The sequence below is a fragment of the Pestalotiopsis fici genome (assembly GCF_000516985.1).
Source record: "Pestalotiopsis fici W106-1 unplaced genomic scaffold PFICI_Scf_1, whole genome shotgun sequence".
Classification (NCBI taxonomy): Eukaryota; Fungi; Ascomycota; class Sordariomycetes; order Amphisphaeriales; family Sporocadaceae; genus Pestalotiopsis; species Pestalotiopsis fici.
Genome location: NW_006917091.1, coordinates 1,533,516 through 1,561,013, shown reverse-complemented (window position 1 = coordinate 1,561,013; position 27,498 = coordinate 1,533,516). Strand labels below are relative to the sequence as shown.

At 49.5% G+C, this 27,498-nt stretch overlaps 11 protein-coding genes across 11 annotated transcripts; 5 read left to right on the top strand and 6 right to left on the bottom strand.

Annotated features, from left to right (window-relative positions):
- Nucleotides 1-1,553: 1,553 nt before the first annotated feature.
- Nucleotides 1,554-3,846, top strand: PFICI_00484 (uncharacterized protein; the record flags this gene model as incomplete). Its single annotated transcript, XM_007829065.1, has 6 exons — nucleotides 1,554-1,673; nucleotides 1,760-1,808; nucleotides 1,866-2,410; nucleotides 2,472-2,647; nucleotides 2,699-2,909; nucleotides 2,956-3,846. The coding sequence occupies 6 exons, from the start codon at nucleotides 1,554-1,556 to the stop codon at nucleotides 3,844-3,846; spliced, it is 1,992 nt and encodes a 663-aa protein (XP_007827256.1).
- A 615-nt stretch (nucleotides 3,847-4,461) lies between these two features.
- PFICI_00483 (uncharacterized protein) lies at nucleotides 4,462-4,846 on the top strand (the record flags this gene model as incomplete). The annotated part of the gene is made up of 3 exons (XM_007829064.1): nucleotides 4,462-4,614; nucleotides 4,664-4,735; nucleotides 4,790-4,846. 3 exons carry the CDS (start codon nucleotides 4,462-4,464, stop codon nucleotides 4,844-4,846), a joined length of 282 nt encoding a protein of 93 aa, XP_007827255.1.
- Nucleotides 4,847-5,633: 787 nt separating this feature from the next.
- PFICI_00482 (uncharacterized protein) lies at nucleotides 5,634-5,984 on the bottom strand (the record flags this gene model as incomplete). The annotated part of the gene is made up of 2 exons (XM_007829063.1): nucleotides 5,634-5,682; nucleotides 5,737-5,984. 2 exons carry the CDS (start codon nucleotides 5,982-5,984, stop codon nucleotides 5,634-5,636), a joined length of 297 nt encoding a protein of 98 aa, XP_007827254.1.
- Nucleotides 5,985-6,127: 143 nt separating this feature from the next.
- Nucleotides 6,128-7,460, bottom strand: PFICI_00481 (uncharacterized protein; the record flags this gene model as incomplete). Its single annotated transcript, XM_007829062.1, has 2 exons — nucleotides 6,128-7,239; nucleotides 7,322-7,460. 2 exons carry the CDS (start codon nucleotides 7,458-7,460, stop codon nucleotides 6,128-6,130), a joined length of 1,251 nt encoding a protein of 416 aa, XP_007827253.1.
- A 731-nt stretch (nucleotides 7,461-8,191) lies between these two features.
- On the top strand, nucleotides 8,192-9,761 carry PFICI_00480 (uncharacterized protein; the record flags this gene model as incomplete). Its single annotated transcript, XM_007829061.1, has 3 exons — nucleotides 8,192-8,372; nucleotides 8,445-9,135; nucleotides 9,191-9,761. 3 exons carry the CDS (start codon nucleotides 8,192-8,194, stop codon nucleotides 9,759-9,761), a joined length of 1,443 nt encoding a protein of 480 aa, XP_007827252.1.
- Nucleotides 9,762-12,004: 2,243 nt separating this feature from the next.
- On the top strand, nucleotides 12,005-14,347 carry PFICI_00479 (uncharacterized protein; the record flags this gene model as incomplete). Its single annotated transcript, XM_007829060.1, has 5 exons — nucleotides 12,005-12,060; nucleotides 12,138-12,277; nucleotides 12,358-12,883; nucleotides 12,966-13,474; nucleotides 13,566-14,347. 5 exons carry the CDS (start codon nucleotides 12,005-12,007, stop codon nucleotides 14,345-14,347), a joined length of 2,013 nt encoding a protein of 670 aa, XP_007827251.1.
- A 2,487-nt stretch (nucleotides 14,348-16,834) lies between these two features.
- On the bottom strand, nucleotides 16,835-18,257 carry PFICI_00478 (uncharacterized protein; the record flags this gene model as incomplete). Its single annotated transcript, XM_007829059.1, has 2 exons — nucleotides 16,835-18,099; nucleotides 18,158-18,257. 2 exons carry the CDS (start codon nucleotides 18,255-18,257, stop codon nucleotides 16,835-16,837), a joined length of 1,365 nt encoding a protein of 454 aa, XP_007827250.1.
- Nucleotides 18,258-18,861: 604 nt separating this feature from the next.
- PFICI_00477 (uncharacterized protein) lies at nucleotides 18,862-21,003 on the bottom strand (the record flags this gene model as incomplete). Its single annotated transcript, XM_007829058.1, has 1 exon — nucleotides 18,862-21,003. The coding sequence occupies one exon, from the start codon at nucleotides 21,001-21,003 to the stop codon at nucleotides 18,862-18,864; it is 2,142 nt and encodes a 713-aa protein (XP_007827249.1).
- A 1,008-nt stretch (nucleotides 21,004-22,011) lies between these two features.
- PFICI_00476 (uncharacterized protein) lies at nucleotides 22,012-22,614 on the bottom strand (the record flags this gene model as incomplete). Its single annotated transcript, XM_007829057.1, has 3 exons — nucleotides 22,012-22,068; nucleotides 22,122-22,203; nucleotides 22,259-22,614. 3 exons carry the CDS (start codon nucleotides 22,612-22,614, stop codon nucleotides 22,012-22,014), a joined length of 495 nt encoding a protein of 164 aa, XP_007827248.1.
- Nucleotides 22,615-24,598: 1,984 nt separating this feature from the next.
- Nucleotides 24,599-25,237, top strand: PFICI_00475 (uncharacterized protein; the record flags this gene model as incomplete). Its single annotated transcript, XM_007829056.1, has 1 exon — nucleotides 24,599-25,237. One exon carries the CDS (start codon nucleotides 24,599-24,601, stop codon nucleotides 25,235-25,237), a length of 639 nt encoding a protein of 212 aa, XP_007827247.1.
- A 476-nt stretch (nucleotides 25,238-25,713) lies between these two features.
- On the bottom strand, nucleotides 25,714-27,201 carry PFICI_00474 (uncharacterized protein; the record flags this gene model as incomplete). Its single annotated transcript, XM_007829055.1, has 4 exons — nucleotides 25,714-25,937; nucleotides 26,045-26,678; nucleotides 26,753-26,893; nucleotides 26,959-27,201. The coding sequence occupies 4 exons, from the start codon at nucleotides 27,199-27,201 to the stop codon at nucleotides 25,714-25,716; spliced, it is 1,242 nt and encodes a 413-aa protein (XP_007827246.1).
- Nucleotides 27,202-27,498: the final 297 nt, after the last annotated feature.

Sequence of the window (27,498 nt, the reverse complement as noted above, 5' to 3'; positions counted from 1 at the left end):
AACCAGTTTCAGCTAGGTTCATTTCTAGCGTGGGGAATCCGCTGCCAAGCTCACTACCTACAGAAATCGGAACTTTTTATCCGTGCCACGCTAGTCGACGCGCTATAATTAAAATAACGCGTATACTACCCTTTATTTTATTTCTTTTACTATGCACTATTACGATAGCTATTTTACGTTAATTCGGTACCGAATTATCGGGAAATCGCAGGCGTAACGGGGAATTTATATCGGATGCCCGTATATTTATAGCTAGTGCCGCTATAGCTAGTAAAAAGCATAGCGATTTCGCGGACGCGTTCGGCACCGTACGGCGCTAAACCGTTACTAAAATAATCGGCCGTATATAAATAAAATAAATTAGGAAAATAGGTAATCGGAGGAGAGGGAAATATAAAATAATTCTCCGGGAAAAGCGCTATTTAGTTATTTTTGCCCGTAAATACCCGGAAAACACCTATTCCCAGCTTATTAGGAAAAGCACCCTTTTTATTTATATAAAAACCTGTAAAAGGATTTTTTAACGCTATTATTTTAGGAATTAAAAAAAAGCTAAAAAAATCCTTTTTACGGAAAAAAACGTAACGGCTAGGCTTGCTTTCGCACGAAAATATTTAAAACCGGCGGAGCTACGTAAGCTTCTCTAAGCTTTATTTTCGGACGAATATACGGTATATAATAAATCCGGGAAATTTAGCTAATAAATTTTCCGTTTAGCTAACGAAAAATTCCGTCCCGATTTCGTAAATATATAAAGCTATAAAAAGCCGAAAATCTTCGTAATAATTTAAAAAATAATATAACAAAATTATAAAAAAAAAAAGGAAGGTCCCCGATCGTATTTTGCTAAAAAAATCCGGATATACTGCGTTAAAAAATAAATTTAGAATCGTATATAAAGGTTTTCGAAAAAGGCCTGCTTCCGCTATATATATTTAGCGATTTTTTCGTTTAAAATAACGCTTTAATATATAAAAGTTACCGTACGATAAAATAACTATCCGATAAAAGGGTAGAGCTTATCGAATAGCTACCTTATAGCCCGGATTTTAACCTTATCGAATACGTATAATAAAAACTAAAAAAGCAAATCTGTAAATTAAAACCTGCTTTTTTAAAGCTTAAAAAGAATATTACCGACGAAGCATACGCGAAAAAATTAATTTAAAATGCGTAAAAAAAAATAAAAATAAACTTAATTAATACTTTAATCCAATTTATCCCAGACCGGCTATATATAATTAAAAAAGCTAAAGGGTAGTATATAAAATATTAGATAACGGTTAAAATAAGCTTATTCCTAGTTCCGTAAACCCCGTAGTGGCTAAGATATCGTAATTAGAAAATGGTAATTGGAACTGAAAATTTATGCATTTTAGTCCGTGTACGCATATAAAGTTCCGGTTATTATACCTTAATATAGCTTCAAACAATAAACCATCTAGCTGGGATCGTGGCTGTAGCTCGCTGGCGCTCCACCTTGCCCTCTCTTCCCTCGACCAGCGATTTTCCCTCTCTCAACAAAAAGCGACTCCGGTAGGTATACGCGCGCTATGACATCTCGAATATCATATCCACTGCAAGGCCGGCGCGCAAAGGGCTCTTCAGTACGCATACGTACAGGAAGCAGAACCCATGTCGCGTGTGTAAACTGCAAAGACCGCAAAGTCAGGGTGAGACGCCTGCTGATGCATCAGCGCCAGCCCATGTTGAGTACATACTCAATACTGATTGATCCCATTGTTGGTCCTGTGTATAGTGTGATGGGCAAGTCCCAGCATGTGGTAATTGCCAGCGTCGGGATCTTGGTATGACATGAGCTTTCCAGCCGCTCTTCCTTGACGCATAATTGATCTCGCCTCTAGCCTGCGTCATTGAAGACCCTTCGACAAAGCAACATCAGCCTCGACATTACCTGAAGCAATTAGAGCAGCGGGTCATTACATTAGAGAAGCAGCTGCAAGAAGCCAAGTCGGGCCCAGCGTGGGCGTCAGTGCCTGAACGCGAGCCTACCGCTTTCTGGGATGCCGAATTTGAGCAGTCCGAATGCGACGACCTGTCGTCCATGATTGGAACCTTGAGCCTCAATGCTGCAGGCTCTGAGCCGACCTACCTTGGGTCCTCATCAGCTTACGCCTTCACACGCTTCTTGAAGCCGTCTCTCCGCCCCGCCATCGAATCGGTAACGTTGTGCAAGACGACGAATGACGAGAGTCGCGAAGTACAAGCGCCTGAGCCTTGCGCGTTGCCGGATCATGGTACTGCCATCAAGCTGAGCAATACTTATTTCAACAACATTCATCCCCAGTACCCTTTCCTACTAGAGAAGACTTTCAGAGAATGGGAGGATGCTCTTGCCGATCCGTTCCAGACCATCTTTGACCCTGTGCCACTTTTCTTCCTCAACATGGTATTCTAGAGCCTGCAACTCTTGCCGCTTCAAGGTCCAGAGTCTAAGATGTTTCTTGCAGGTTTACGCCATTGGAGCCACACTGCTACCCAATACCGGTTACTCGTCGGAGCAGCTTTATGCCTCGGCAATGCTGTTTATCGATGACATTCTGTTGTACGACAACCTCAAGTCTATCCAAGCAATGTTGTGTTGCGCGGCGTATTCGCTCAGATCTCCGACAGGAGCATCACAATGGTATACCAAGAAATTAGTGTCTTGAGCTTCGCTTTGATTGACACTTGGCAGGAAACTAGGAGGTCAAGCACTACGCCAGTGCATCAACCTTGGCTACCACCGGGATCAAAAGAGACTCAAGTCAACCCAACTCCAATTCCAGCAGGAGATGCAGAAAAGGGCTTTTTGGAGCGCATACGTAATGGAGTGCGCTGCGTCAGTCGTGTTGGGGCGACCCCTGAGTCTACATTTCCAAGAAATCGACGTAGAGGCAAGCAGTCATGTTGATTGTCCTTTCTTGCCACACAGACCACTGACACTATGAGTAGCTCCCTCTCGATATTGACGAGTCCCGACTCACACCCATGGGGATAGTCGGGGCATCTCCTTCTTCGCTACCAAGCCCTCCAGGGATAATGTCTTATTCCAACCACGGCTTTCGCATCCGGATCTTGCTTGGACGCATCCAGACAGCGCTCTATTCGGACTGCACCCTCACCAGTGCCGAGAAATACGCAAGAGTAGGGGAACTGTCTGCAGCCCTCGAGGAATGGTGGGCTGAGACGCCGCCTCCAAGGGTGCTTCCCGAAGGAGGCGCTCTCTCCTTCTTCATGACGCCAGATTTCTTCAACGTGAGCTACAATTACGCTATACTGCAGTTATATCGGGTGCACATTGCCGACAGGAAAAACATGGCGCCCGACGAGGTTTTCCTCAAATGTCTGCATGCTGCCAGAAATATATGCCAGGGTTTCCGCCGTCAGTTCTTTGGCAAGCCAACAGCTTATACCTGGAGCGCCGTCCACGAGCTTTTCCTTGCGGGATTGACCTACATCTATTGCCTGTGGACATCGCCTGCTTGTCGAAACGCATCTCGCTATGATCAGGTGAGCAGCATGTGTACAGACTGCACAGTCGTGCTCGTAATCGTGGCCGAGCGTTGGTCTAACACAGCACCCTTCCGAGACACCTTCGAGGTTCTGTTCAACCGAACCATGACCATGATGGCAGACATTCAGCAAGGCAAACAAAGTGAGCCTGCTCTACTGTCTACAGATCAAGGAGCTTACCCACTAGATCTGCCGCAGTGGATCGCAGGGATTTCCACGACGGGTTCCTCAATGACTGGCGCGGACTGGCTGTTGAGCGAGTTGGTGGAGGACTTTCTTGCGGCTAGTGACCCTAATGTCGGTGATATGGCCGAGATACCTTTAATGTAGCGAAATGTGCATCAATCGTATTTAATCCGAATATGCTTAATCCTTCCAAACCATAGCGCAAGTCCTTGTCCATCTGTCAAGACAAGTGCGGTCTCGGCGTCAGTCACTTGATCCTCCTCAAGGAAGTTTCACGTAGATATGAAAGCCTAGGTGAAGGTTCACAGCTACCAGTGGAGAACAAATATTACAAATGCCATCACAGCTTTCCGAAGGAACCTATCATACGGCTATTCACCGACTGTGTCTGTAGATACACTTGTGGGGGAGTTGTTCTCTCGCCGGTATGATACGAGGCCCGAATCCGGTTGGTCGGCATGTCCACCCGACACACTCCACAACGAGGCGGCTGCGGCTACAAATCAGCTATCGGGAATGATGTACTAGGTCACTATGACAGTGATTTGACGCATGCTGATGACTGACTAACGTCTATGTTTCTCACGCCCTGTTGGAGACATGTAAGTTGGGCGTGATGTTCGCCCTAGCCTGCAGAGTCACGAATTTCTCTGCCCTTCACGCATATAAGAATATTCAAGTCTTGCCCTAATCATGATTACTTCCTAACATTGATTTCCATCTCAAGTGCTCAACTAAACAATTACATTGTGAGAAACAATGACCACCAGACAAACGACCAACAGGAATGGCTACTCGTCGCCATACCTTTCCGAGGCAGTGTCCTACAATGGCCTAGTCTTTTGCAGCGGAAAGGTCGGTCTAGACGCAGGAACGGGGGAACTGGTGTCTGACGACGCTGGGAAACAGACGGTAGGAGCAAATCGGGTGGGCATTGCTGACTAGGTTACTAACGGCGTAGAAGGAAGCAGCACTCAAGTTGCTCGAGTCGGTGCTCCGTGCGGCTGGTAGCGATTTGACCAAGCTGCTCAAGGTAGAATTTCCTCATCGTGATACAATCTGCTAGCTTGCGCTGACTATATGGCAGGTTAGTATTTATTTGACGAGCAGAGACTACTTTGCCGCCATGAATGCTGTCTGTTAGTTTTGACCTCGCCTCCTATTACTCCCTATATTCCAAGGACCTTGACTAAAATTAGAGAAGATATGGCCATCATCCCCAATCCGAAACCTGCAAGGGTTTGTGTTACAGTCACCGAGCTGGGAAAGAATGCCAAAGTACGGTGAAAGGACCCTAAATTTAAATAGGCTCATCTGATGCTGATGAATTGTGCAGGTGGAAATTGAGTGTATAGCCTATGTAGGGAGTGCTCCGTGAGTTCATGTTCGGTCAAAACTAGATCCTTCAAGCGGCATTGCTGATTGGACTGTGTCATCAAGGAGAGCACTGCTGTAGGGTGTTGGGATTGAGCAGCAGGGCATAGTGAGCAAAACATTGAGCGAGCCATATCTCTGGCGATAGAAACGCTTGGGCGAGAATCAAGACACGATGAGTGTACATTATGGTGCAATTTGCTCAATTAAACCCAGCGTTCTCTCGAATGCCAGCCATGTCAGCAAGTGGATCTCATCATATGTGGCTGTGTCCAGATGATCGGCATATCAACAATTCAATTGATTTGGAGACGATTTCTCAAACAACGTATGCAAAACCCCTTGAGCTAAGCAATTTCTTGGTGACCTAATCGGAGAATGGGCTGCAACGAGTCATGGCACTTTCTCAGTCACAAGGTAATATGCAAATTTACCAAACAAGAAAATACAACATCTCCCAAGCAATATCATGCGTAACAGATGGGAGGCGTTACTAGAACCAATATTCCGAACAAGATCAACCCACTTCAAAACTCCTGTGCCGACTTTCGTACGATTTAAGGCTCAGCCTTTCCTTCACCGTCCATAGACTTGGTCCTGACCGTGCTTTCAGATCAGTCAGCTTCATATTAGCTCCGAGTTTGAACTCTTTATGCTTACATTATCTTGCTGACAACGGGCGCCTCAGCCCCAGGTCGGCCTTCAATCACTTGGCGGTGTCGCGAGGTCTGATAAGCATTAAACCACGAGCCCTTGAAAGTCTCTTCGATTTCCTCCACAGTGAGGCCAGAGACCTCAGGGATCATGAGGAAGGTGTAAATAATGGCAACAAGACACCATGCGCCGAAGAACAGAAAAGCTCCCCATTGGTTAAAGCTGGACAGGATGGATGGCAGGCTAAACTGCATGGCGTATATAAACAGCCAGTGAAAAGCCTGACTCAATGCACCGCCAAACGAACGAATGCGATTTGGCCACAATTCCCCACCGAAGACGTATGGCAGTAGGTAGAGTCCTGTAAACAATTAGTATAATCCGACTTGGGATGTGGCTATTGCTCAATTTCAAACTTGCCCACGCTGTAGCCAAATGCATGAATGAACAAGGCCGCCACAGCAGCCTGCGAGGCCGCTCCAGGTACGGGTCCCTGCTGCGAAAACCGAATATAGACAGCGAGGTAAAGATGTGTGGCCATTTGTACAGCAGCACCCAGAAACAGGGATCTTCGCCGACCGAAAGCATCTATCAAGAAGAAAGTAGCGAACAACAAGAAGATCAACTTGGACGTGGCATACATGCCACTCAGAAACATAGATTGGTCGGTGCTACCGGAAACGCCGACAATGGCCATGATGGGCACAAAGTAGGACGTGATGAGGTTCGCGCCAGACAATTGCGCGAGAGCGTATGTGAGAAGGCTCTGCTGCACGCGCCGCAGATTCGAAGCCGAGGTGAAGGTCTCTTTGGCAATGGTCCACAAGCCAGCATTGCCTCGTGCCTCTGCCGTGTGGTTGATATCATCTTCGATTTCCGCAACCTCACGCTGTACGCGCGGATCATCTGCAGGCAGGCCCCGGATCCTCGCTAGCGCAGCAATTGCCTCCTGGCGACGATTGACGAGGAACAGCCAGCGGGGAGACTCTTCAATGTACAAGGTCCCCACCATGCATACAGCAAGGTAGATCATCGGTACAAACATGACGACCTGGAATTGAAGCTTGCCCACGGGTACATGGCGAAAACAACCAAGCGTGCAGAAGGTAGCTCCAATGAGACCAATGCCCATAGCAACGTTGAACCAACTGGTCAGCAGGCCTCGAATTTGCGGTGGCGAGATCTCAACAATCGATATTGGTCCGCTAACCGTTAGGGGTCCCAGGCCAAGACCTTGGACAACACGCCCAGCATAGAGGACTCCTACGTTGGGCGAGAAGATGGCAATGAGAGTGCCGATGCAGTAGACTAGCGTGTAAAGGCGATACGACCATATTCTTCCGAGTCTGTCGTTGATAAAGAATGTCAAGCCAGATCCGAAGCCGAAGCCAATATAGACGATGGAGATAAAGTTTCGAATCTCGTTCGCATTGGTGCCTGACTTGATATTGAAGTGTTGTTGGAAACCAGGTAGAGAGGGCATAACGGATGAGGCTCCTTGATCCCAGACTATGTAGGGAAAGGGCAAGAAATGTTAACCGACAGACCTATGAGCACGTTCCACTCGTGACTTGTCTGATGGAATACTTACTGACAGGCATACCGCCAAGAGCGTAGACCAAGGCCGATAGTAGTAGATGGCGGTTGAAAATGGTCTCCCTAGGAGCATCGCGGATAGCCTGGCCATAGCCGGCTAATGGCGACTTGCGTAAAATGCCCTGCAATGTCATGATGTCGAGTTTCTAGTGCATCTGATGAGAATGATGAGTTCCACAGACAGCTCTTTGAATGGATTCATGACTGCTCACATTTCTAAGTTATCATATCGTGTCCAGGCGGAATAAGGGAGGTCGTGGATGAGGAAATATTATCAGCGGCGAACTTCAAGGTCGACTTGGTCACCCCAGACTTGATAAGCGGTGCGAACAATTGAAGATGGCCTTCGTATTCTGCCGGTGAGGACTGCACGAGACTGTCTCGTCGCACTGATGTTTTGAACTTGGTTTCCTCATTAGTGTGTCGATTTGGAGTTTGGAGTAGGCGATGGTGCTCGCGCTCCCTCTTATCCGCCGCATCATGCCGAAACTATCGTCTTCCCCACCTGCCCACATCATATTAGAGATAACATCCCTGGTCGACATGGAGGTCTTGGATGAATTCTGGGGTACGGCGCGTTGTGTCCCCACATGGAAGCGAACCGACTATCGGGCTTGAACAACGTCGCTGCCGGGACGATACGAAGAATGTTGCCTATTGGACAAGCCATTTCCGCCGAGAAAAGAGGGTCCGAAGCTCCGTGTGTGGTAAGATCTGCCCATCCGGGGACGAGCGCCGGGCCAGTAGCAACATGGGTTTCTATCTCGATGTGAGACAAATAAGACGGGGTTCCATCGAAATCACCACGCATCAAATCCATTGCCACTATGCGCTCGCTCTATCTCATCCATAGTCTGCCCTCATAATGCCGCACTCTCTTTCCAGCAAGTCTGCGCCCGTCGTTATCGTAGGTGCCGGTGTTTTTGGCCTGAGCACCGCACTACACTTGGCGCAGCGAGGCTACACAAACGTCAAGGTTTTCGACCGGCAAGCCTACCAACAATCACAATACCGTTACAACGATGGCTGTGACGCCGCATCAGCCGGTGAGTTCGCCATTCATCAATAGTTTCCCGCACTGTTTTGCCCCATCTCTTTCTTTGCTAAACTTTTCGTAGATGTCAACAAAATCATTCGAGCTGCGTACGGTTCGCAGTTCGGGTATCAGACGCTCGCCCTCGACGCCATCAGCAAATGGAAAATGTGGAATGAAGAGATCCGATCTGGGAAAACCACACCTCCTGGATTTTCTACCAGCGACAAGCTGTTCGTGAACAACGGGACAGTGACAATGACTTCGGGTCTCGAACTAGACCAGTTCGAGAAGGACACCTTGGAAAGCATGGAAAGGATGGGCCTGAGGGATACGCAAATCAATCTACACGATCTGGAGCACGTGCAGCGAGCACAAGCCAAGGGATTTGGCTTCGCTGTTAATGCTTTCGACATCAAGAATATTAGCAGTACCCTGGATGTGCAGTCCGGGTTTGTTTATGCGGACAGGGCCTGCCATTTTGCCCGTCACAAATCAGAGTCTTTGGGCGTGAAATTCGTCTTGGGTAGTCCGCAGGGCGTCTTCTCCAGCTTTCTTGAAAATGCTCAAGGACACATCGCTGGTGTGAAGACAGCTGATGGCGCATCTCACGCGGCCGAGTTAACAATCATGGCGTGCGGCGGCTGGACTCCCGCGTTACTCCCCCAACTGGACCATCTTTGTGAGACTACAGCAGGTAGTGTGATCATGTTCCAGCTTCCACCTGACCAAGCGTTATGGAGCAAATTTGCACCCGAGAATTTCCCCACATGGTCGTGAGTTAGCACCATTCCAGAGTCAAGTCATGGCTTTTGTTGACGCTCTTGCCAGATTTGATATTCGACGCGGGGAATATGGCGGCCTGTATGGCTTCGCCCGGGACCCAGAAGGCGTCGTGAAAATTGGTTACCGTGGAACCAAGTTCACCAACCCTCAGACTCAGGCCGATGGTACGGCGCGTAGCGTTCCTGCTACGCGCTGGACGCAGCAATCCATCCGTGAGATACCTGAGATTGCCGCGCGCACCATCAAGAACTTTGTGCAGGAGCAACTGCCCGAGTTGCTCGATTGTGCCACAACCAGTCGCCTATGCTGGTACACCGACTCGTACGACAACCACTTTGTGATCGACTTTGTCCCTCAGACAAAGGGCCTGATGGTGGCTACTGGTGGCAGCGGGCACGGCTTCAAATTCCTCCCCAACCTAGGCGAGCATGTCGTTGACAGAATCGAAGGCAAGACAAATGACTTCCTCCAGGACTGGGCGTGGAGGGCTCGTGACGCTGGGGCGAAGTCGTACAATAGTATAATGGAAGGTGTCAGCAGCGATCGGTCTCTCCATCGACAGCCTTTGGTCAATTTTGATCGTTCCGCGAAACACAACAGTCGACTTCAGGAGTGAAGTGAGACATACTGACAGCATTGGCCAACTTCCTATGGAGCACGCCAGGAGAGACTTGTGCTTCGGTCTTGACAAGAATCATGGTCCAGAGTTTGATATATAGAGACGTTTAAATAGTGCCAAGGTAGGTTGAATAATATCTCAGCCACTTCTTGTTTCTTGCTTCTTGTTGGTGAAAGTGTGGAATGTGCTATTAGCACTATTATAAACCTGCATTATATTTAAGTTGATTCTTTATTTATAAAAAAAATGCTGAAACGCGAATTATATATTTATATAAATAATTATAAGTACTCAGTACGTTAGTACGATATAACCCTCTAATAAAAGCCCGTGGAAGCTGTTTATTCCTAATCATAATTTCAAATAAAGCCGCAAAAGTTTTATTTTGACGATTATTAAAACACTCGACTAATATTGATCTATAATCACCTCTCTCAGGTCCCTCATCGAAAGCGGACTATTCAAGGATATTAATGCACACATAAACGCAGCTGAGCTACTTTATAACCAGCACCCAGAAGTCATAGTTGCGGCCCGCGTCGATCCGGATCATAACCTCTCCGACACGTATATATTGAAGCATTAATATAAGCTGAAATGCTTTTATAGTTAGAGAGTCCTAGAATACCCCCTGTTTAGCAATAAAGAGACGCAGGAAGACTGGTTTAAATTGAGGATTGCCTATAATGAAATGATTGAGTACTATACCAATATGGAAGAGTTCGAGATAAGGATCGAGATGTGGCAAAAGGCCTTAGAATTATATGGCAAGTTTGACCTTTACCGATCTAAGCAGCAAATGTTAATGCGACCCCGTGTGTGGATGCCATGGACTTATTTGGGCATATAGAAATTGGATATAGCTAAGGCAAACATCTTGCCGTGCATTAAAATCCTCGAGTCGAGTGAGTTTTACTGGGATTCTAACTTAATTAGGTAAACGGCATAGAGAAGCATTATAATTGTCCAAATCGATCTAATGAGAATGCTGACACGAGCGCCTAGTAGGACGAGCGAAGTGTTGTATGTTTTAGGTAATATTCGTTAGGCCCAAGGCCGGATGGACGAGGCTTATTTGCTCTATAAACGCATAACCGAGTTTAACGAAGGGGTGAATGGGAAAACTCCTTACTATACAGCGAAATTCTACTTTAAGATCGTATAATACTGTTTGCGCCGCTATGAATATCAAAGTGCCCTGTAAGTGTCCCGCACCCTTGTGAGAAGTCTAGTTCCTTTCTGTGTGATTTTCTAGCATACACCCCTCTATTCAATAGGCAGTATAGGATGTGCCGCCGTTAAGATTTAGATCTATGCATAACTAGTGCGCAGTCGATGCCATTTCCAGAATATGCGGGGTATGTAGCACAGACACCTGGGAATAGAATCTGTAGTATAACCAGAGGATCTGCACTCACCCGTCAAGACATGAAAACATTCAATGATTCCCTGCAATTGGTGAAGAACGCAATCCATCATCAACTGGGACAGTACAGAAAATTGGCCAATCAAAATACTTTCCGAGCTAGTCCACTCTCGCTAATGTGTGTGAATTGATCGAGTTGCTTATTATAGGGAAGATACTAAGAACATGCATATTGCGACGCTGAGGAATCAATGGAGAAATGTCACCCAATGCCACAGCACCGGCCGAACTCCTGGCACCGGCCGAAAAAAGGGCTGATGGACATTGGGCCGGAGGGTCCACCCCGGACGCCCGTCGAGCTGAGCCATTCACCCCGCCCGCTTCCTTTTACCTCCCCTAGGCGTCGGCATGAGGGGCCTAAAGAGAACGCCAAGAAGGATGTTGACAGGAACAGGCAAGTAGAGCGCGACGAAAAATCATCTGTGAACAAGCAATATGACGTTGCAAAATACCGAGGGCACATGTTGCGGGGAAGATACCGAGGACGTGTGAAGTTCACCGAGGATGCGAATTGACACCAAATGACGGTCTAATGTGAATTCATGTAATTATTCTATGTTGTTCATTGAAGTGTTTTTTCCCCCACGTGTGTATATTCTCATGTTGCCCCGCTCGTGGAAATGGCGTACATGGTGAAGTCTCTACCAGTATATAGTCAATCAAAGGATAGACAGTAGTAGAATGGCAATTGCAAGTGATCTTGGTCTTATTCGATTGACTCCTTACGCGGCATACCCAGCTGGTGCCACGTGCAACTCACGGCAAGCTTGAACTGCGACTTGAGTCCCTCGACTACCTTCTTCGCGGTGTCAAGATGCACGTCAAGAACGTTATCGTGAAGCAAGTTTTGTTTGCTGGGCTAATCAGCTCGTAAGTGTTGCAGAACCCATAGCCACGGCATGTGCATGCATGTACGGAACCTACAGCTAAGAATCATCACACTTCAGGTCGCTAGCCGCAAACAAACAGCACAACCCCTTTGTCACGAAACGCCAGTCATTGGAAACGAGCTATGACTACGTAGTAGTGGGCTCTGGACCTGGAGGCGGTCCAACTGCCGCCAATCTCGCCGTGGCAGGCTACAAAGGTAGGCAAAGGACGCACTCAGACTTGGTACCATTCATGCAGTGCTGTATCAAACCCAATGCTCACTGTAATCCCTTGTAGTCCTTCTCATCGATGCCGGTGGCGATTCGGGCGACGCCATGGTCGAGGAGGTCCCTGCCTTTTTCCCGCAGTCGACGGAATTCGTCGATACGGAATGGGACTTTTTCGTCACCCGTAGCTCAGATCCTGCCGTGGAAGCCAAGAACATCATCACATCCTACCGGCTGGAGAACGAGACCATTTACACCGGGCCCGATCCACCCGCCGGTGCGGTACCAATCGGCACGCTGTATCCCCGGGCCGGGACGCTCGGCGGCTGCTCCAGGCATAATGCGATGATTGCAATCCGTGCGTTTGACAACGACTGGAAGGCCGTTGCGGACGCCACGGGCGACAGCTTCTGGAGCGGAAAGACTTTCCAGAGGCTGTTTGAGAAAATAGAACACTGCGACTACCTGCCAAATTCCATTTTGGGACATGGCTTCAAGGGATACCTTTGGACCGAAGTGGCATCACTCTTGCTCGCCGTGCAAGACTTGAAGGCTGTCAGCGTCGTCGTTTCGGCAGGAGCGGCATTGGGTAAAACGTGAGTAACCGAGTCAACATCCATCTTCGTCTCCGTCGCATGGCCGGGCTGGGCTGACTCTGTCTTTACTTTCCGTCGATAGCATAACCGGCACCCTTATCGGAACTATTGCCGGATTGCTCGAGATTCTGTTTCTGGATGTAAACGCTCCAGGCGAAACCATTATCCCCGGCGCCTACCAGGTTCCCCTTACGATGAAGGATCAAGTGCGTGGTGGAGTTCGAGACCGTATCTTGGACATTGCTTCAGCGACAAACAGGAATGGCGACCGCAGCTACCACCTTGATATCAAGCTCAACACCCTGGTGACCAAGATCGTATTTGACCAGAGTGGCAGTGACCAGACCCCTCGAGCCACTGGTGTCGAGTATCTCGAAGGGCAAAGCTTGTACCGCGCTGATCCCCGGTGGCAAAATGCAAGTGTAACGGGCGAGGGCACCATTAATGCCACCAAAGAGGTCATCATTGCCGGTGGAGCCTTCAATACGCCTCAGATTCTGAAGCTCAGTGGTGTCGGACCGAAAGAAGAACTAGAAAAGTTTAACATACCCGTCGTCGTTGACCTCCCAGGGGTTGGCACCAACCTAAAAGGTACGCAACTATCATGCTTTATGCTACTCAACTGATTCCTGTCATGTGTAAGTGGTCTGCTGACAATACCGCGACTTCTGGTGTTTCATAGATCACATCGAGGTCCCGATCATCTCCATAGCCTCATCAGACTTTGACCTGATTGATGGCTGCACTTTTGCCAAAGGGTATCCTCAGGTTCCCGACCCCTGTCTCGAAAAGTATCTCCATGCGAACACCCAGGTTGGCAGGGGGCCGTACGCCACCAATGGATTTCCCATCGGCATAGCACTCCACTCATCGGCTGCCGACGCCATTGACCCGGACGTCTGGGTCTACGGCGGGCCCGGCTATTTCCCCGGTTTCTACCCGCAGTGGGCGGACATCGTGTTGGAGGACCACCACCACTGGACATGGATCAGCCTCAAGGCAAATACCAAGAACGGCGGAGGCACCGTGAAGCTTACGAGCTCAGACCCGCGAGACGTGCCGGCTGTTGCCTTTAACACATTCGAAGACGACCTGTCGGCGCAGCAAGATATCCAGGCATCGTACGAGGGCGTCAAGTTTGCGCGCGACGCCATGGATAAGCTGATCCCGCTGGACGGCACTTTTGATGAGCAAGTGCCCGGCCGGGCCGATGCGCCCACGGAAGACGATCTCAAGGAATTCGTAAAGACACAAAGCTTTGGGCATCACGCGTGTTGTACCGCGCCGATTGGAGGCGACGATGACGAGAACGCAGTCTTGGATTCCGCCTTCAGGGTTCGAGGAACCGCCGGTCTCCGAGTTGTGGACGCAAGTGCCTTTCCTGTTATTCCCGGGTTCTTTATCGCGTTGCCGATATATCTCCTTGCAGAGAAGGCAAGCGAAGCTATTCTAAACGATGCTTGAGTGGCAAGGAGGAGCCTTCTCTGATTATCATGGGTGATTGTAGTCATTGCGCGCTATGGATAGGGGAAGGGAGAGGAGAGAAATATGAAAAATAGGTGGGACGCGTAATTCTCGATTTTCCAACATGCTTACCATGTATTATGAATTGTGAACTATATTATTCACCATATTGGAGCAGCGACCTCAACAAAAAAAGTGTCACATTAAATTCATGTCAGCGGCTTTGATTATTACGGTATGTAATTCATGAGCCACTGAACCAGCCCCCAAGCGATTGTGCTTACAAAGGCTCTGTAGACATGCTCGAATGTAGCCATGATACCCACGATACAGAAATATTCAATGGAGTATCACATTTACCAGCTGATTTATCCCTGCTTGCTAATTGCGGTAGTATACGTCATGTTCATATAATATTCACATCACTTTCATATCACATGATACGAAAAGAAAAGAAAAAGAAAAAAAGAACTTTCATTCTGCACCAATGGTGGGTGCATGATCAGATCAGTCCTATTCTAGTCTTCTGGAAATATGTCAGATGCAAACTTGGGGTTCTTCAATCCTCCAGAAAAAGAAAGAAAAAAATCCCGTACATTTCTTTTGGCGATTCTTGCAGCAGTGCACCAACCGGACGCTGGCAGGTAGAAGAGGAGCGCGGCTGGCGGCGGTCTCCCGGGTTGCGTTCTCAATCAGTTCCAGTCCAGCGCAAAAGCGTACTAGAGACTTACCAGGTCACATTTACATGCCGCCAAGGTTTCCTAGTAGTGACAGTGGGATTTAAGGTGGCCATAGCAACCCGAGGGGTGCTCACTGCTCAGCTAGTCGCCGCCTCTTGGTGATAGTGAGCCATTGCACTTGGACTGGGTTGTCATCCAGAGCCGTAACAACTTCCTGTGCAAGTATCGTCTTGCAAATTTCGTGCTGGAAAAACGCCCAGCGATTTCAAGGCGGTTTTTACGTATAAAAATTGTCCCGGTAAACGAGTTCAGAAGTATCGAGGGCTTGAATTCAGGAATTGGCATGTGCTGTCACGCGTCTCGTTCGTGGATTTGAAGAAAGATACAGAAGATGGTTGGTATGAATTCGTTTTGAATCAGCTTCTAAAGTTTGCAAATTATCCCTGACCAACGCGTGAGTTGGAGGGTATTGATCCCTACTTGACAGGACGCAGCGCTGCTTGAGAGCGCACCCGGAAAAGTGATTGATCGGTGTGTAGAGGAAAGCTAGCACATCGAAAGAACGAAAAAATGAAATGTTATCTTCAAAAGGAAGACCAAAACCATTTTCGTCGTTGTTACTCCTTGACACGCAGTGGTAGTGATTATCGACCGAATTTTGAGAAACGTGTCAAGCCGCATGTTTCTTGAGGTTGTTGGCACCAATGACACCAAGCTTAGCTTGGGTCTGAGCGGTAGTAATGGCTCCAGCCACAAAGTCTGCTCTCATGACCAGGTAGGATGTTCACGTCTGAGGATGAGTAGCCTACAGCTCATCCATTGGGAAGGAACATTTGTCCACCATTGGCATACCGCGCGGCCGTCGCCGGTTACGATTTGTGGGTTGACCAAGTTCAGTGCTTTGGGACTCGGATAAGTGCTTGTGCCTGGGAATATTCTATTCCTACGCGGACATTCCATCCTCGTCGTCGCCAGGGTATTCGTCGGGTAAAGTGTCAAGTAGTTTGACTCGGGGCAGAGATGCTGCTGATGCGACCGTGGTTGCGTGCTCTCTATCCATTAAGAGCAGTGGTGGCCCAAACAAAACCGAAGGATTATCTGGGTACTATACCCGACTCCGTGCGACGTGCAGTCTTTTCGCCGCATCAGTGTGTTTTGAAGACGCAGGTGTTCTGCTCGATCGTGAGCAAGCTCGTTCCTTATTATCGTTCCCGTGCTGCTCTCTTGCAAATTCTTTTCGTCAAAAGGAAAGGCAATATGTCACTCTGCCGATGGTGTTGAGAAGAACTACTGGCGATAAAAAGGAGCATCAGTCACTGAATTCTTGAGTTCTGACTGTTGATGGGAAGTCGAGATGTGAGAATTTATGAAGAGTGTATCATTATATATGAACCTGTCTTGTCGATTATCAAAATGTGGATGCAGAGATGGGATCCTGAGGGATGAATGGTAAAGGCTAAAGTGGAATTCGTGGTCTAATATATAATCAATATTTGTGTTTCCACTTGGCCCAAACGAATTCCACATGCTGGCTGTGTAATATTGACAATGTGGGAAAACATGATCTTAAAAACACAATTGGTAGAGACAAATAACGAAGAAACGCTTGACCAGACCAAATTACTCATCATGAGCCACCTACAAACATGGCACGATGACAGAAACGACGCATCAGCTGTAAAACTCTGAATAAAAACACAATCAAGGGTATCTATCTCTCTCATGACCAATAGCAAACGTGCCCTGAAAGCGTAAACCGCGCTTTCATGAGATTGCCATCCTCAAAACAAAACGCCAAACAGCAAACTCACGTGTGAGTGTACATCTCCATGAGTTTGATCTTCATTTCCTTCCTGGCGTTCGCGTCCACCATCCTCGCGTTCTCCAAGTTCGTAATCCTCTCTTGTAACTTTGCGATCTTGACCTCCTGATTTCTAAGTGCCTGTCGACTGGCATCGCGCCCTTTTTCCAGCCCCCTGGCCTTGGCCGCATACCTCTGAAGCGCACTGTGCACCTTGCGCGAGGCCAGCTCGTCAATCTGTTGGCCCTTGAGAAGATCCATGATTTCCTGAGTGATATCCCCGATACTGGAGCCAGGCGTGGCTCGTTGAGAAGATGACGGGCTCACTCCCTCTTGTGACGATGACGGCGTCTTTGGGTCGGCTCCAATGGGGGTGTAGGCCCCGGAGTTGTTGTTGCGCTGTCTCTTGTTGGCGTCGCTAGCCTCTCCGACCTCGGGCTCTGCAAACAGAACGCGCCTCACGGACTTGCCGGTCAGCGAGGGTGTCGGCAGGCTAGTCGCCCCATCTGACAACCGCTGCGCCGCCGGCGTGGCGAAGGCGTCGCGCTTCCGGCCGGGATGACTAGAGGACTCGGCAATGGCAGCCAACTGTCTCTCCTCATCTGAATCCATGTCTCCAAACAAGTCATCCGTGTCGCCATCATCATTATCACTAAGCTCAATCACATCCCTCTTGCGTTTCGTACCGGCTGATGGAGTTTGTTGTGCTTGGGCCGCGGCGACCGTGGATGCCGTGCCTCCATTCTGGGCCAACTCGTCCTCACCATCATCGCGGCCCAGTCTCTGGGTGTTTGCAGCAGTCTTGCTACTACTCGTACTGTCTGTCGCACGCATCGTCGAGCTACTCTTGGCCGTCTCCCCGCCACCAGACCTAGTTTCGCTCTGGCTGCCGCCAACGGTGCGCTCCAGCTCCTTGATGGGGGTAATTTCGGTGCGATGCGTCCAGTGTCTCTTGCCCTCCTCCCTAGGCTCTACGCGAGCGCTAAGCGTGGTCTGGACCAGCTTGCGCGGTGTCCGTAGGGACTTTTTAGTGTTCTGACCATTGCCTCCTGCCTCTTCGCCATCGTCAGGCTCGGTCGTGGAGTTATTCAGCAAAGCACCTTCTTCGCGCAGGCGGGCATCTTCAGCCCATAGAAAAAAGTCGCATTTTCGTGGCTCCCCGGTCTTGCCCTTGGTCCGGTCAATCTGGCAGGTGTAGAACCACCGGCCCTTGTTCTTGGATTCGCGGCGAACTTGGAACTGAACCGCCGGAAGGCGAGGCTGGCAGTTACCTGTGGGATTCCTTGATTAGTTTTGCGCACCACCAAAACATGGCCGGTGTATATTTACAGTGCCATTGCCCCTTGGTAAAGTACCCGTTGTCGGGCTTCTTGGTCGGCGTCTCAGCGGTGCCAAAAGTCGTCGTCGCTGAGGTCCGTCGGCGCGGCATGAGGGGAATGATTTAGAAGGTTATATGGGTCACTTTATGGTTTGGATAGCGCTGCGGCCCTCAATAATATGCGTCAAAGAAGCATAAAGGCCTTTGGAAATGATAGGGCTGCAGTTGTCATGTTCCAATTGTGGTCATTGTACAGAGTAGAGTTGCGCAAAGACGTTGGACATGGGGAGAAGAAGCTCCAACGGTCGCCCGGTCAGTGGGGTTGCGTCAGGCATGAGCCCAGAGGCTGGGGATCCAGCGGGGGAGGGGCGGGTCGCCGCGGGTCGCCCCGGATTCTGCTGCCAGCCGCTGGTGGCACATGTAAATGTTAAGGTCGCATGGACTGGTCCTTTTTCATAATGTCTGCCCATACAATCTGTTCGTATATAAATGGCTAGGCCATGCAGGTCATGGTATCTTATTTTTTGTATTATTTCTCGCTTGGGCCGAGGTCTCTATCTCTTTTCATGCAACATCCAAAGATGTAATAAGCCTCCTCTCGCGATGGGGGTATATCTAAAAGCGCTCATAACAAACACAATCCAAATGAAAGTAAACAACGGCAGACTAACAAAGGAGAGAAGTCTGCGTGACTCTCCAAAGAAGTAAAAATCCCTTAGACCTCGTACCAGTAATCATCATCCAGTCCTTCACGGCTTGGCACTACTCCTGCTCCTGGAGGTGGGCCTTGGTATGCTGCTTCCATGCGCACATTCAGCAGCCTAATCTTTAAGCCATAATCTTCCACCAGCGTTGCCAGCTTATTGGTTTCGGCCGTGATTGGCTTTTGATCGAGTAGCATCAACAGCCCGTCTAGCCACTCTGATGCCACACTATGGTTAAGAGGGTATAGGGTCAGCACAGGCTGCTCTTTGCCATCACCACCAGGTCGCGTCGCTTCTTCAGGGCTAGTAAAACTAAAGATGGTGATCTTGGTGGTCGGTTTCGAACCCGAGTTGGCCAGTGCCCCGGCTCCAGGATGGCTAGAGTCGTTATCCTCACTAGTGACAGAAACATTCGATACCACGGAGCTGACCTTGACAAGATCAACCGTTTCATTCAGTGAGTCCAATGTTGGATCGTGGGCCGTCTTCAATGCAAAATCGGCATAGTGAAGAAATCGACGATTGTGTGAGAGCTTGGCGTAGCGCCAAAATGTGCCATTGGCATGTCGTTGGCCTTGTGAGACACTTCCTCCATTGTTCTGTGGCGCGGGTTTCGAGAACCAGGCTCCTGCCAACAGGCACCGGATTCGCTGTTCCTTGACGAAAGAAAGTGACTCGTTGCGCAAATCCTCCCTCACTTGATACAGATGCTGGCCCCAGTTGTCCTCAAAGGACAAGTCCAGTAACTCCATCTGAAGCTCGCGCAAGCGTCCGCAATCAAACTCGAGTAGTTCTTCTTCAACCTCAACCACTTCCTTTGTACGTTTGGCTCGACCAATCACTTGGTCCACCAAGATGCGCACCAGTTGGGCTACCTTGTCAAAATCGTTCTGCTCCGCGCCGGTAGCTTTCCAGAGTCGGAAGAAGGCTGCCAGTCCTGCTGTATGAAGTCTTGACCACTGCAACAAGAGCGGTCTGTAGAGCTTGTCCTGCTGCTTAGCATCTGAAAGTTGATAGCCCCTGAGGTCCTCCATCTCGTTCTTATCGCTCTCAAACTGTTCGTAGAGAATCAAGGTGATCGCGAGACTTGCTCGTGCAACCGGGCAACGCTCTGATAGCGGCTTGACGGACTGTTCCAGAAGCAGCTTCTGAAAGCCATCTTCGTTCTTCTTGACATAGTCTGTAAGGTCCATCATGCCCAGAAAACCTGCTTCTTGGAATTCCGTAGCTGGACTCTCGGTCTCAAATCCAAGTCTCCGCCATTTCTCCGGGTTGTGTTTCTTGCTGGACTTCTGGCCAGCCTCATCTTCTGTTTTTGCCGTCCCATTCATGTGGTCTCTGTTTGGAGCGCTCGCCAAGTGTAGCGCCTTGAGAGCTCTTCGATGTTCAGGGCGTTCCAGATCCACGCGAACCTCTCTCCATTTCCTCAGCAATAACTTGGTAAGATTTTGAAATTCAAGCAGAGGATACGCAAGGTCCTGCAGCGCGGAGCTCTGCATCAGGCTAAAGACTGCTTTTATCAAGCCCAGATCTTGAAGGCGCTTGATGAACTTGGGCCACTCTTCGGAACCACTGGCCTTACCATTGGTGCTTTGGGCTCCTTCGTTCGATACAGCGTCTCTGATCAAGGCATTTATCAGCATCAAAGAGTTGGCGCACAATGCATGATCTGCAGATTGCAGCTGTTGTATCACCAGATCGAAGAATTGGGGGTACACGGCGACGGCCGGCTTCAGGGCTCGGAAGCCAAAGGTCCCAGGAATTCGGTTCTGGCCAGGAGGGCTAGATTGGGAGTGGCTGACGAGGGCAACTAAGATGGACATGGCGCCTCGCAGAATGTTGACCAGCGGGTTCGTTACGATCAACTCGACAATGCGCTCCACCAAATCACCAGCCGTCGGGCCTTCGAATATGTCCCAGCCCATGTCCACCTCGAGAAGCCTCGTCAAGCTCTGGAGCGAGTATGCCAGCGTATTTCCTCCTGTACCCATTATCAGTCGGCGCAGTATCACCAGGCCGCCGGACGATATGAAGACATCTGCAAACGCCGGGTCGTTGATGGAGGATTGCAACTTGAAAACTGCCATCTTTCGTGCGGCATCCTCGTCGCTGGCAAGGCGCGCCAGCAGCGCCGGGATATCTGCTTGGTCCATGGCTGCCGTTCAATTGAGAGTTCCGTCGGGAATGGTCTGTATTCGTGTCGCGAGAAGATGGAAACTGCAGGCGGGCACGCGCCGCGCTCGTCTGGCCGATTGGATAGATGCGCGTTCGTGATGTTCGTGTGACGCGCCTGTATTACATTGGTATCATTGTCGCCAGTTGTAAAATTCGAAAGGAAATGTTCTCGGAGGCAGTCGGTTGGTGCAAAGCAACTTGGGTCGGCTGTTCGCAGCTATGGAGTTTCTTGCCCGAGGGGACGTCGAAAAGGTGGACGAAGCTTTCCCATGGGAAATGGAGCGTCGTTCCTGAGCCGCTGGGATCAGTGGCTTCAGGGGTTTGACCGCTAAGGAATTAGCGGTGCACGGACATGGATAGCACCGATCTGGAAGCGCTATCATCTGAGGAACCCCTGTTCAATCACAATCTGAGATGTTGTCCCCTGCCTGATATTGGGATTTGGATTGCAATGATAGGTGGCGTGAATAGACGAGCAGTATAGTTGCAGTCACCTCTCCTCTAGGATGTTTGGGTGTCACTTTTGTCTCTATGCTGGTCTCCGGAATGATGAACCACATTGACTTGGAGCTTGTGACGGCTCCATACTCGACGACCATATTCACGCACGGCACATTGCATGCTTTTGGGCACTACATTAGTTTTGACGGTACGGACAATATAGCATATTTCTTGGCATCTGTAATCCATTGGTACTTTGCTACCTAGAGCCTTTCTTCTATCTAGAAGAGAACGTCCTCCTGCCCATTTCCCCTGTCAAGTGCGATGCTTAGGTGCGACATGTCCACCTCAAACATTCAGTCGTATCGAGGTCAGTTGCTTCTGTACGTTGGCGGCATGACATGTTTCATGCTTCTTTTCTGGGAGTCTAGAACCGGGTCCTCTTCAGGAACGGTCTGAGATCCGCAGGTACGATGCATATAGGCGCCATATATACATTGAGTATGAGACTTTTTTTTCAGAACTATACGATGATTTCAGAGTATCTACATGATGGACTGGGGTGGCGGCAAAGCTTCTGGCCCGAAGGAGAGCGGCAACAACTGTCACAAGTCAGTCAAGGCCTCCAGCCACAAACTTCAGGGAATTTACTCACTTCTTCTAATCGTAGCACGACAAAATCCTCGTTCTTGTCAAACATGAAGATTGGCGTCTTGAGGTCGCAAAACTCGCGAATACTAGGGAATGGATATGAGCTCTACGGACCGTTACATTTGGTAGTGTAATACTTACAACTGCCGGCACATGCCGCAAGGGCTCGCAGGAGGAGCGATATCAGTGGCCACGGCGACAGCCCTGAACGTCTTGTGACCTTCGGTCACAGCCTTGCCAAAGGCGACACGTTCGGCGCAGGTGCCAACCGGATATGCTGCATTTTCCACATTTGCGCCGCTGATGTAGGTTCCGTCGCCCGACAGAAGGGTAGCACCGACGCGGAAGCGACTGTATGGACAGTACGCCGTAGCCTTGGCTGCAACACTGCCTTTGGCCAGGTGGGAGAACTCGTCCGTGGTCAGGCCATGAGCCTCACAGGCAGACTTGACGTCTTCTGGTTTGGAGCTGGAGTAGGTTTTTACTGTAGTTGACATATTGAAGGGGGGTAAAAGTAAGATAGATCTGTTTATAGGAGGGACGTGGCGCCTTTTATCATCAAAATCTCACGCACCCATGTGCATGGGACAGATTTAAGGTCGGGTGTGCTCCAATTATCTTGACTTTGAGTTGCCGGATGCGGGGCGATTAGGGACCTGGAATGCGCCGCTATCCTACGATGAACCACTATCTTATGTGGCACCCAGTCAACCGCTGGTACCGAGACCCTTACTATTTGACGATCATGAACAAGCTCAAGAATGTGAGTTGAGAAGATCAACAGGAGTGGATAGTCTTGTGCCCTGATCCCATGCATAAAAGGAAACCTACTGAAGGCGATAATTTACACTACATTCGAGCCGTACAAAGGCTCGTCAGAACGGCTGAAATGAGGTTTCCTGACCCAAGATTGGAATCGTCAAGGGGTTCATCGCGCCGAGTTCCAGTTAGCTAATCTCATCACAACTAGCCACGGAAACCGTCGGAAACTCAACGATTAACCGTCATCTACCATCGTGGTTCGCTCGAGTGGCATATGACAAACATTATTAGGACTCCTGCGACACGTGCGAATCGTTGAGTCGTGCCCGTACCTCTTTAGAAGCACTTTTGACAATGCTTGAGCGACACAACTACGATTGATAGTAGTCTCCTAGAACACGAAGAAGAGATGAAGATGATCATGATGACAAGGCTACCAAGGACCTCGTCCGAATTCATCACCATATCGCCTGTAGACTCGCTGCAGGAGCAAGTAACGGTTTGTCAATAGCACTAAGATTTATAGAACTGCCAGAAACCTGCATCATGGAGGAGTGTTAGATGTGCAGTATAGACGCGTTCGTGTCTAGGATGGAAAGTGAGCTGAGATGCATACCCATTCACCACTTCAAGTCGCTATAACCAATTATTGGCACAATCATTTTGCGTTTAATACAGTTATTATTTCAAGCTTATGCGGCATTGGAAATAATTCAATCAAACATGGCGAACAAGAACCACTACTAGGCGGCACTTCCTAGATATGCAACAGTTATACGTGGTGGGGTTTGGCGGCATCGCTGAATACATTAACCCCGCCATCCATCTCGGTTGGCACAAATACGTCATCTCAACAACCCAGCTGTCGCAGTAAGGACGATGCTGATCATCTATTCTTTGAACCAAAACAATGTCAAATGTTCGCATGGCCTGATATTAACGCACGTTTCCTGCTTTTGCTATTCCCAGCAATTCCACAGAGGAATAGAGGGACTATATTGATCTGCATCTGTCTCGAGCATACTCCATACGATCCGCAGAGAGCAGGACAAGTGCTATCGGAAGCAAACCATTATCACCCAATAGATAATTTAGCCAAGCAGATTCCGACTGCCTCATTATCATAAAGAGGGAAAGTAATAAAGATAGACTCCCTGCCGTGAGCATGTTGAACATAGCAACTTCTCAGTCATGGACGCAAAGTGCATCCGACAACCACCAAACATGAGTTCAGTAACCGAGTAAGTCATGCTCGATCCACCACTGACGTTTAAATTCCATTGCGACTGGTTTTCCAGTTCGGTCCATCCTGAATCAGCCTTGGAAAACCCTTCTTGCATGGTGGTCAGCACACAATTTGGAAGGAAAAGGACCCTGAAAACTTGGTTACATTACCGCACTCGGGTCATGAAAACAGGTATTCCGGAACGCCGTGACGTCACACCCGGCACCCGGCCTCAACGTGTGCCCGGCACGTTTTTATACTCGCACGACTCCCTCTCAACCACTGCTTGTGGATTAGCTTTCGGAATAATTCAATTGTCTAAAACACAACATCAGTATACACAAGTGTAACCATTTTTCTCAAAAAACACTGGTGGACGAAAGGAAAGAAAGTGAAGAGGATCAAGAATACTCGGAACGTCCAAAATACTATAATACTGGAGTAATCCAACCAAACAAGCGACATATAAAAGAATTTGATCCGCCTCTTTCATCATGCCTCACCCATTCCACCCAGACGACTTCCCCATCAATGAGGATAGCGAGGTCAACCCAACCAAGGTGCTGTTCCTCAAGGGCACAATCCACTTCAAGAATGAGGCCTCCATCATGGACCTGACGGACAAGATCAAGCGGCCATTTGACGACTTTTCGCAAAAGTACATGAGGGACGTGGGCCGGGCGCTGGAAAAGGTCGAGGACGAGCCGCCAAAGTACAGCATCCAGAGCTCGGGCAGCATGATGCGGACCATCAAGACCATTGTGGACCGCCAGGGCGAAAAGGTGTGCGACCTCAACATGACATTCGTGTCGTTTGACAACTCGTCGGTGCGCTTCCCCGCCGGCAGCGAGCACAGCCGCCACGAGATTGAGCTCTACTCGGTCGACGAAAAGAATGAAAAGCACCAGTGCTTTATCCGCCACAGCATCCCCTACTTTTGGGACATGACGGGAGGGCAGCACGGCGTCCTCTACAAGGCCCTCAACCAGAAGCGTGTCGAGGTCGGCATGGTGGCCGGCTACGGTTGGGGCAAGGACGCCGTCCTCGTCATTGACGATAATGAGGTCGACGAAGTCGTGGCCATGGCGACTGCCATTGTCATGATGAATGGAAAGGATGCCATCGATTATTAAGGTCTGAGATTATGGTATTTTGCATTGGATCAACGATTGTATGATTATGAAGGTTCATCGGGAGGGTTCCGGGGAGTTTTGTGGCATGTTTTGTCCATTAATTTAAGACTTGTTAATCACATAGCTTCCTCAAAATTCAAAATCAAATCAGTTAAATTAAAGTCAAGCCATCCATGCAACAATTATTATTAAAAAGAAATAGAATAAATAACATTGCTATACCACTTTGCCAGGCCGGCCTCCTTGCGAAAGGCGTATTTGTAACCGTCTACTGCAGAAGGCGGCGAAATACACCCAAGCAAAGTATAAACCTGGCCGAGCTGTCGGGATAGGGCCTAATGGAGGGGCTCGTGTTTCCCAGACCCGTTAGACGTGCCAAAAAAATCATCTTGATGATTTTTCGCCGCATGAACAATGTTCATTCTTCTATCTTGACGTTCCTAGCCTTTGTTTCTCAAGACAGCAAGCCGTTCTCTTCATTCCTTGATCCCCCAAAACTCGTGAATGGCCTCAATGACCTCGCTCGAGTTGGTAAACGGCATATTGTGACCACCAGAAACAACGCGCCAAAACACATTTCCCTCGCCGCCCATGAGCGGCAGCGCGTCCTCCTTGTAGTCGGCCTTTTGGATCAGCTCATCCTGCCGACCCAGAATCACGGCCGTGGTGCCGGGCTCTCGCTTGGCTAGTTCCCTCCAGTCTATTATCGCAAGGAGAAAATCCCATTAATCAGCGGTTGCTCTTATTTCGGGTTTGAAACACAGGAATCATGGTGCTCATAATTGATGATAAAAAATTCCAACTCACAATGATGCTGCTCAAGTAACGGACCATGGCGGATCGTCGACATGAATGACGGCACAAATCCGGTGTGGTAGTCGAGCATCCAGCGGACATAGGACGCAATCTTCGCCTCGATAGGACTTGGCGAGTTTGGCGTGTCATCATCGACAACCTCTTGCACGGCCACATCGACATAGCCCTCCTTGTCCATGGATGCTCCTGGCAGTTCCAAGGTGGTGGCTGCTGCGGCTGCGGCAACGGCGCCGCCGTTGGTGACGGAAGAGACACTGCTTGCCCGACGGCGCTTGGCCACGGCGTTGCCAATGGGGGCCCGGAGACGGCGGCGCGTGAGACCTTCGAGGAGCCGCTCGGGCACGAGGCCCGACGTGAAGACGAGGCGGCTGGCGCGGCCGATGTTGGCGGCGCGGATCAGGCCCGCGGGCGCCAGCAGCACGAGCGAGGCCACGAGGCGCGGAAACGCGGCGGCAAAGTTGACGGCGATGCCGCCGCCCAGCGAGTAGCCGACCAGGTTGAGGGCGCCGTCGCCGGTCCAGGGCAGCGGCGACGAGGCCAGCACCAGCAGGATCTGCGTCACAAAGAGGCGCGTGTCCGACGGCAGGTCGCCCACGCCATCGCTGTAGCCGCGCCCAAATAAATCCTTTTTTGCGAGATTCTCGGTCAGTTCTGGTGCGACCTGATTTTCGTCGAGAAATTAAAATGGTGGAACTTTACATAAAGCATCACTCTGCATCCTTTCGATGCCAGATCCAAGGCAATATCATTCAGAGTCATACATGAAGTGCTGATGCCATGAAGGAAAAGCACCTTGCGGCCTGTTTCGGGTCCAAACTCGTACACGCGAATATTGCCATACTTTTGTTCATTGTCGAAATCAGCATGTCTCGTTCCTTAAATGGTCAAGATGGGATATTTTTTACCGGAGTCACGACATCTCTAGCGCCGGGAAAGTGATCAGGTTGGTACGGAACTTGTGCAAGTTCCTCCTTTGTGAGCCTCGGTATGGTGGTAGTTAGGGGGCCTGGGAGTATTTGAGGTCGCCGGGGTTCTAGAGACCATTTGAGAAAGATCAAGAACGTTACAGTCGACACTATAGTCGTGATTACGATGGTGATTGTACTTGTTTCTGTGGGTCCATTGCAGAGCTCCGTGGCAGGTTCCATCTTGAGAAGCCCGCTTACGGGCCACGCGGAATCTGGAGGCGGTACCGAAGCGTTTGGTAAACCTGGGAATAATTGCGCCGCGACGCCCAAAGGCTGGGAACAAGCCAAATATATGGAGATCTCACCTTTGTATAACGCGCTTGCTGAGGAGAATTGCGAAAAGGAGGTGGCAGAATTATGAAGAAAGTGAGAAGAATATCACGCATTCATGGTGGAAGCCTTACAATTATGGTGTGTTGTCGAATCCCAGCCCGTGGGCCGTGTCACTTGGGCGCGCCCCACGTGGCTGGGCTGCGG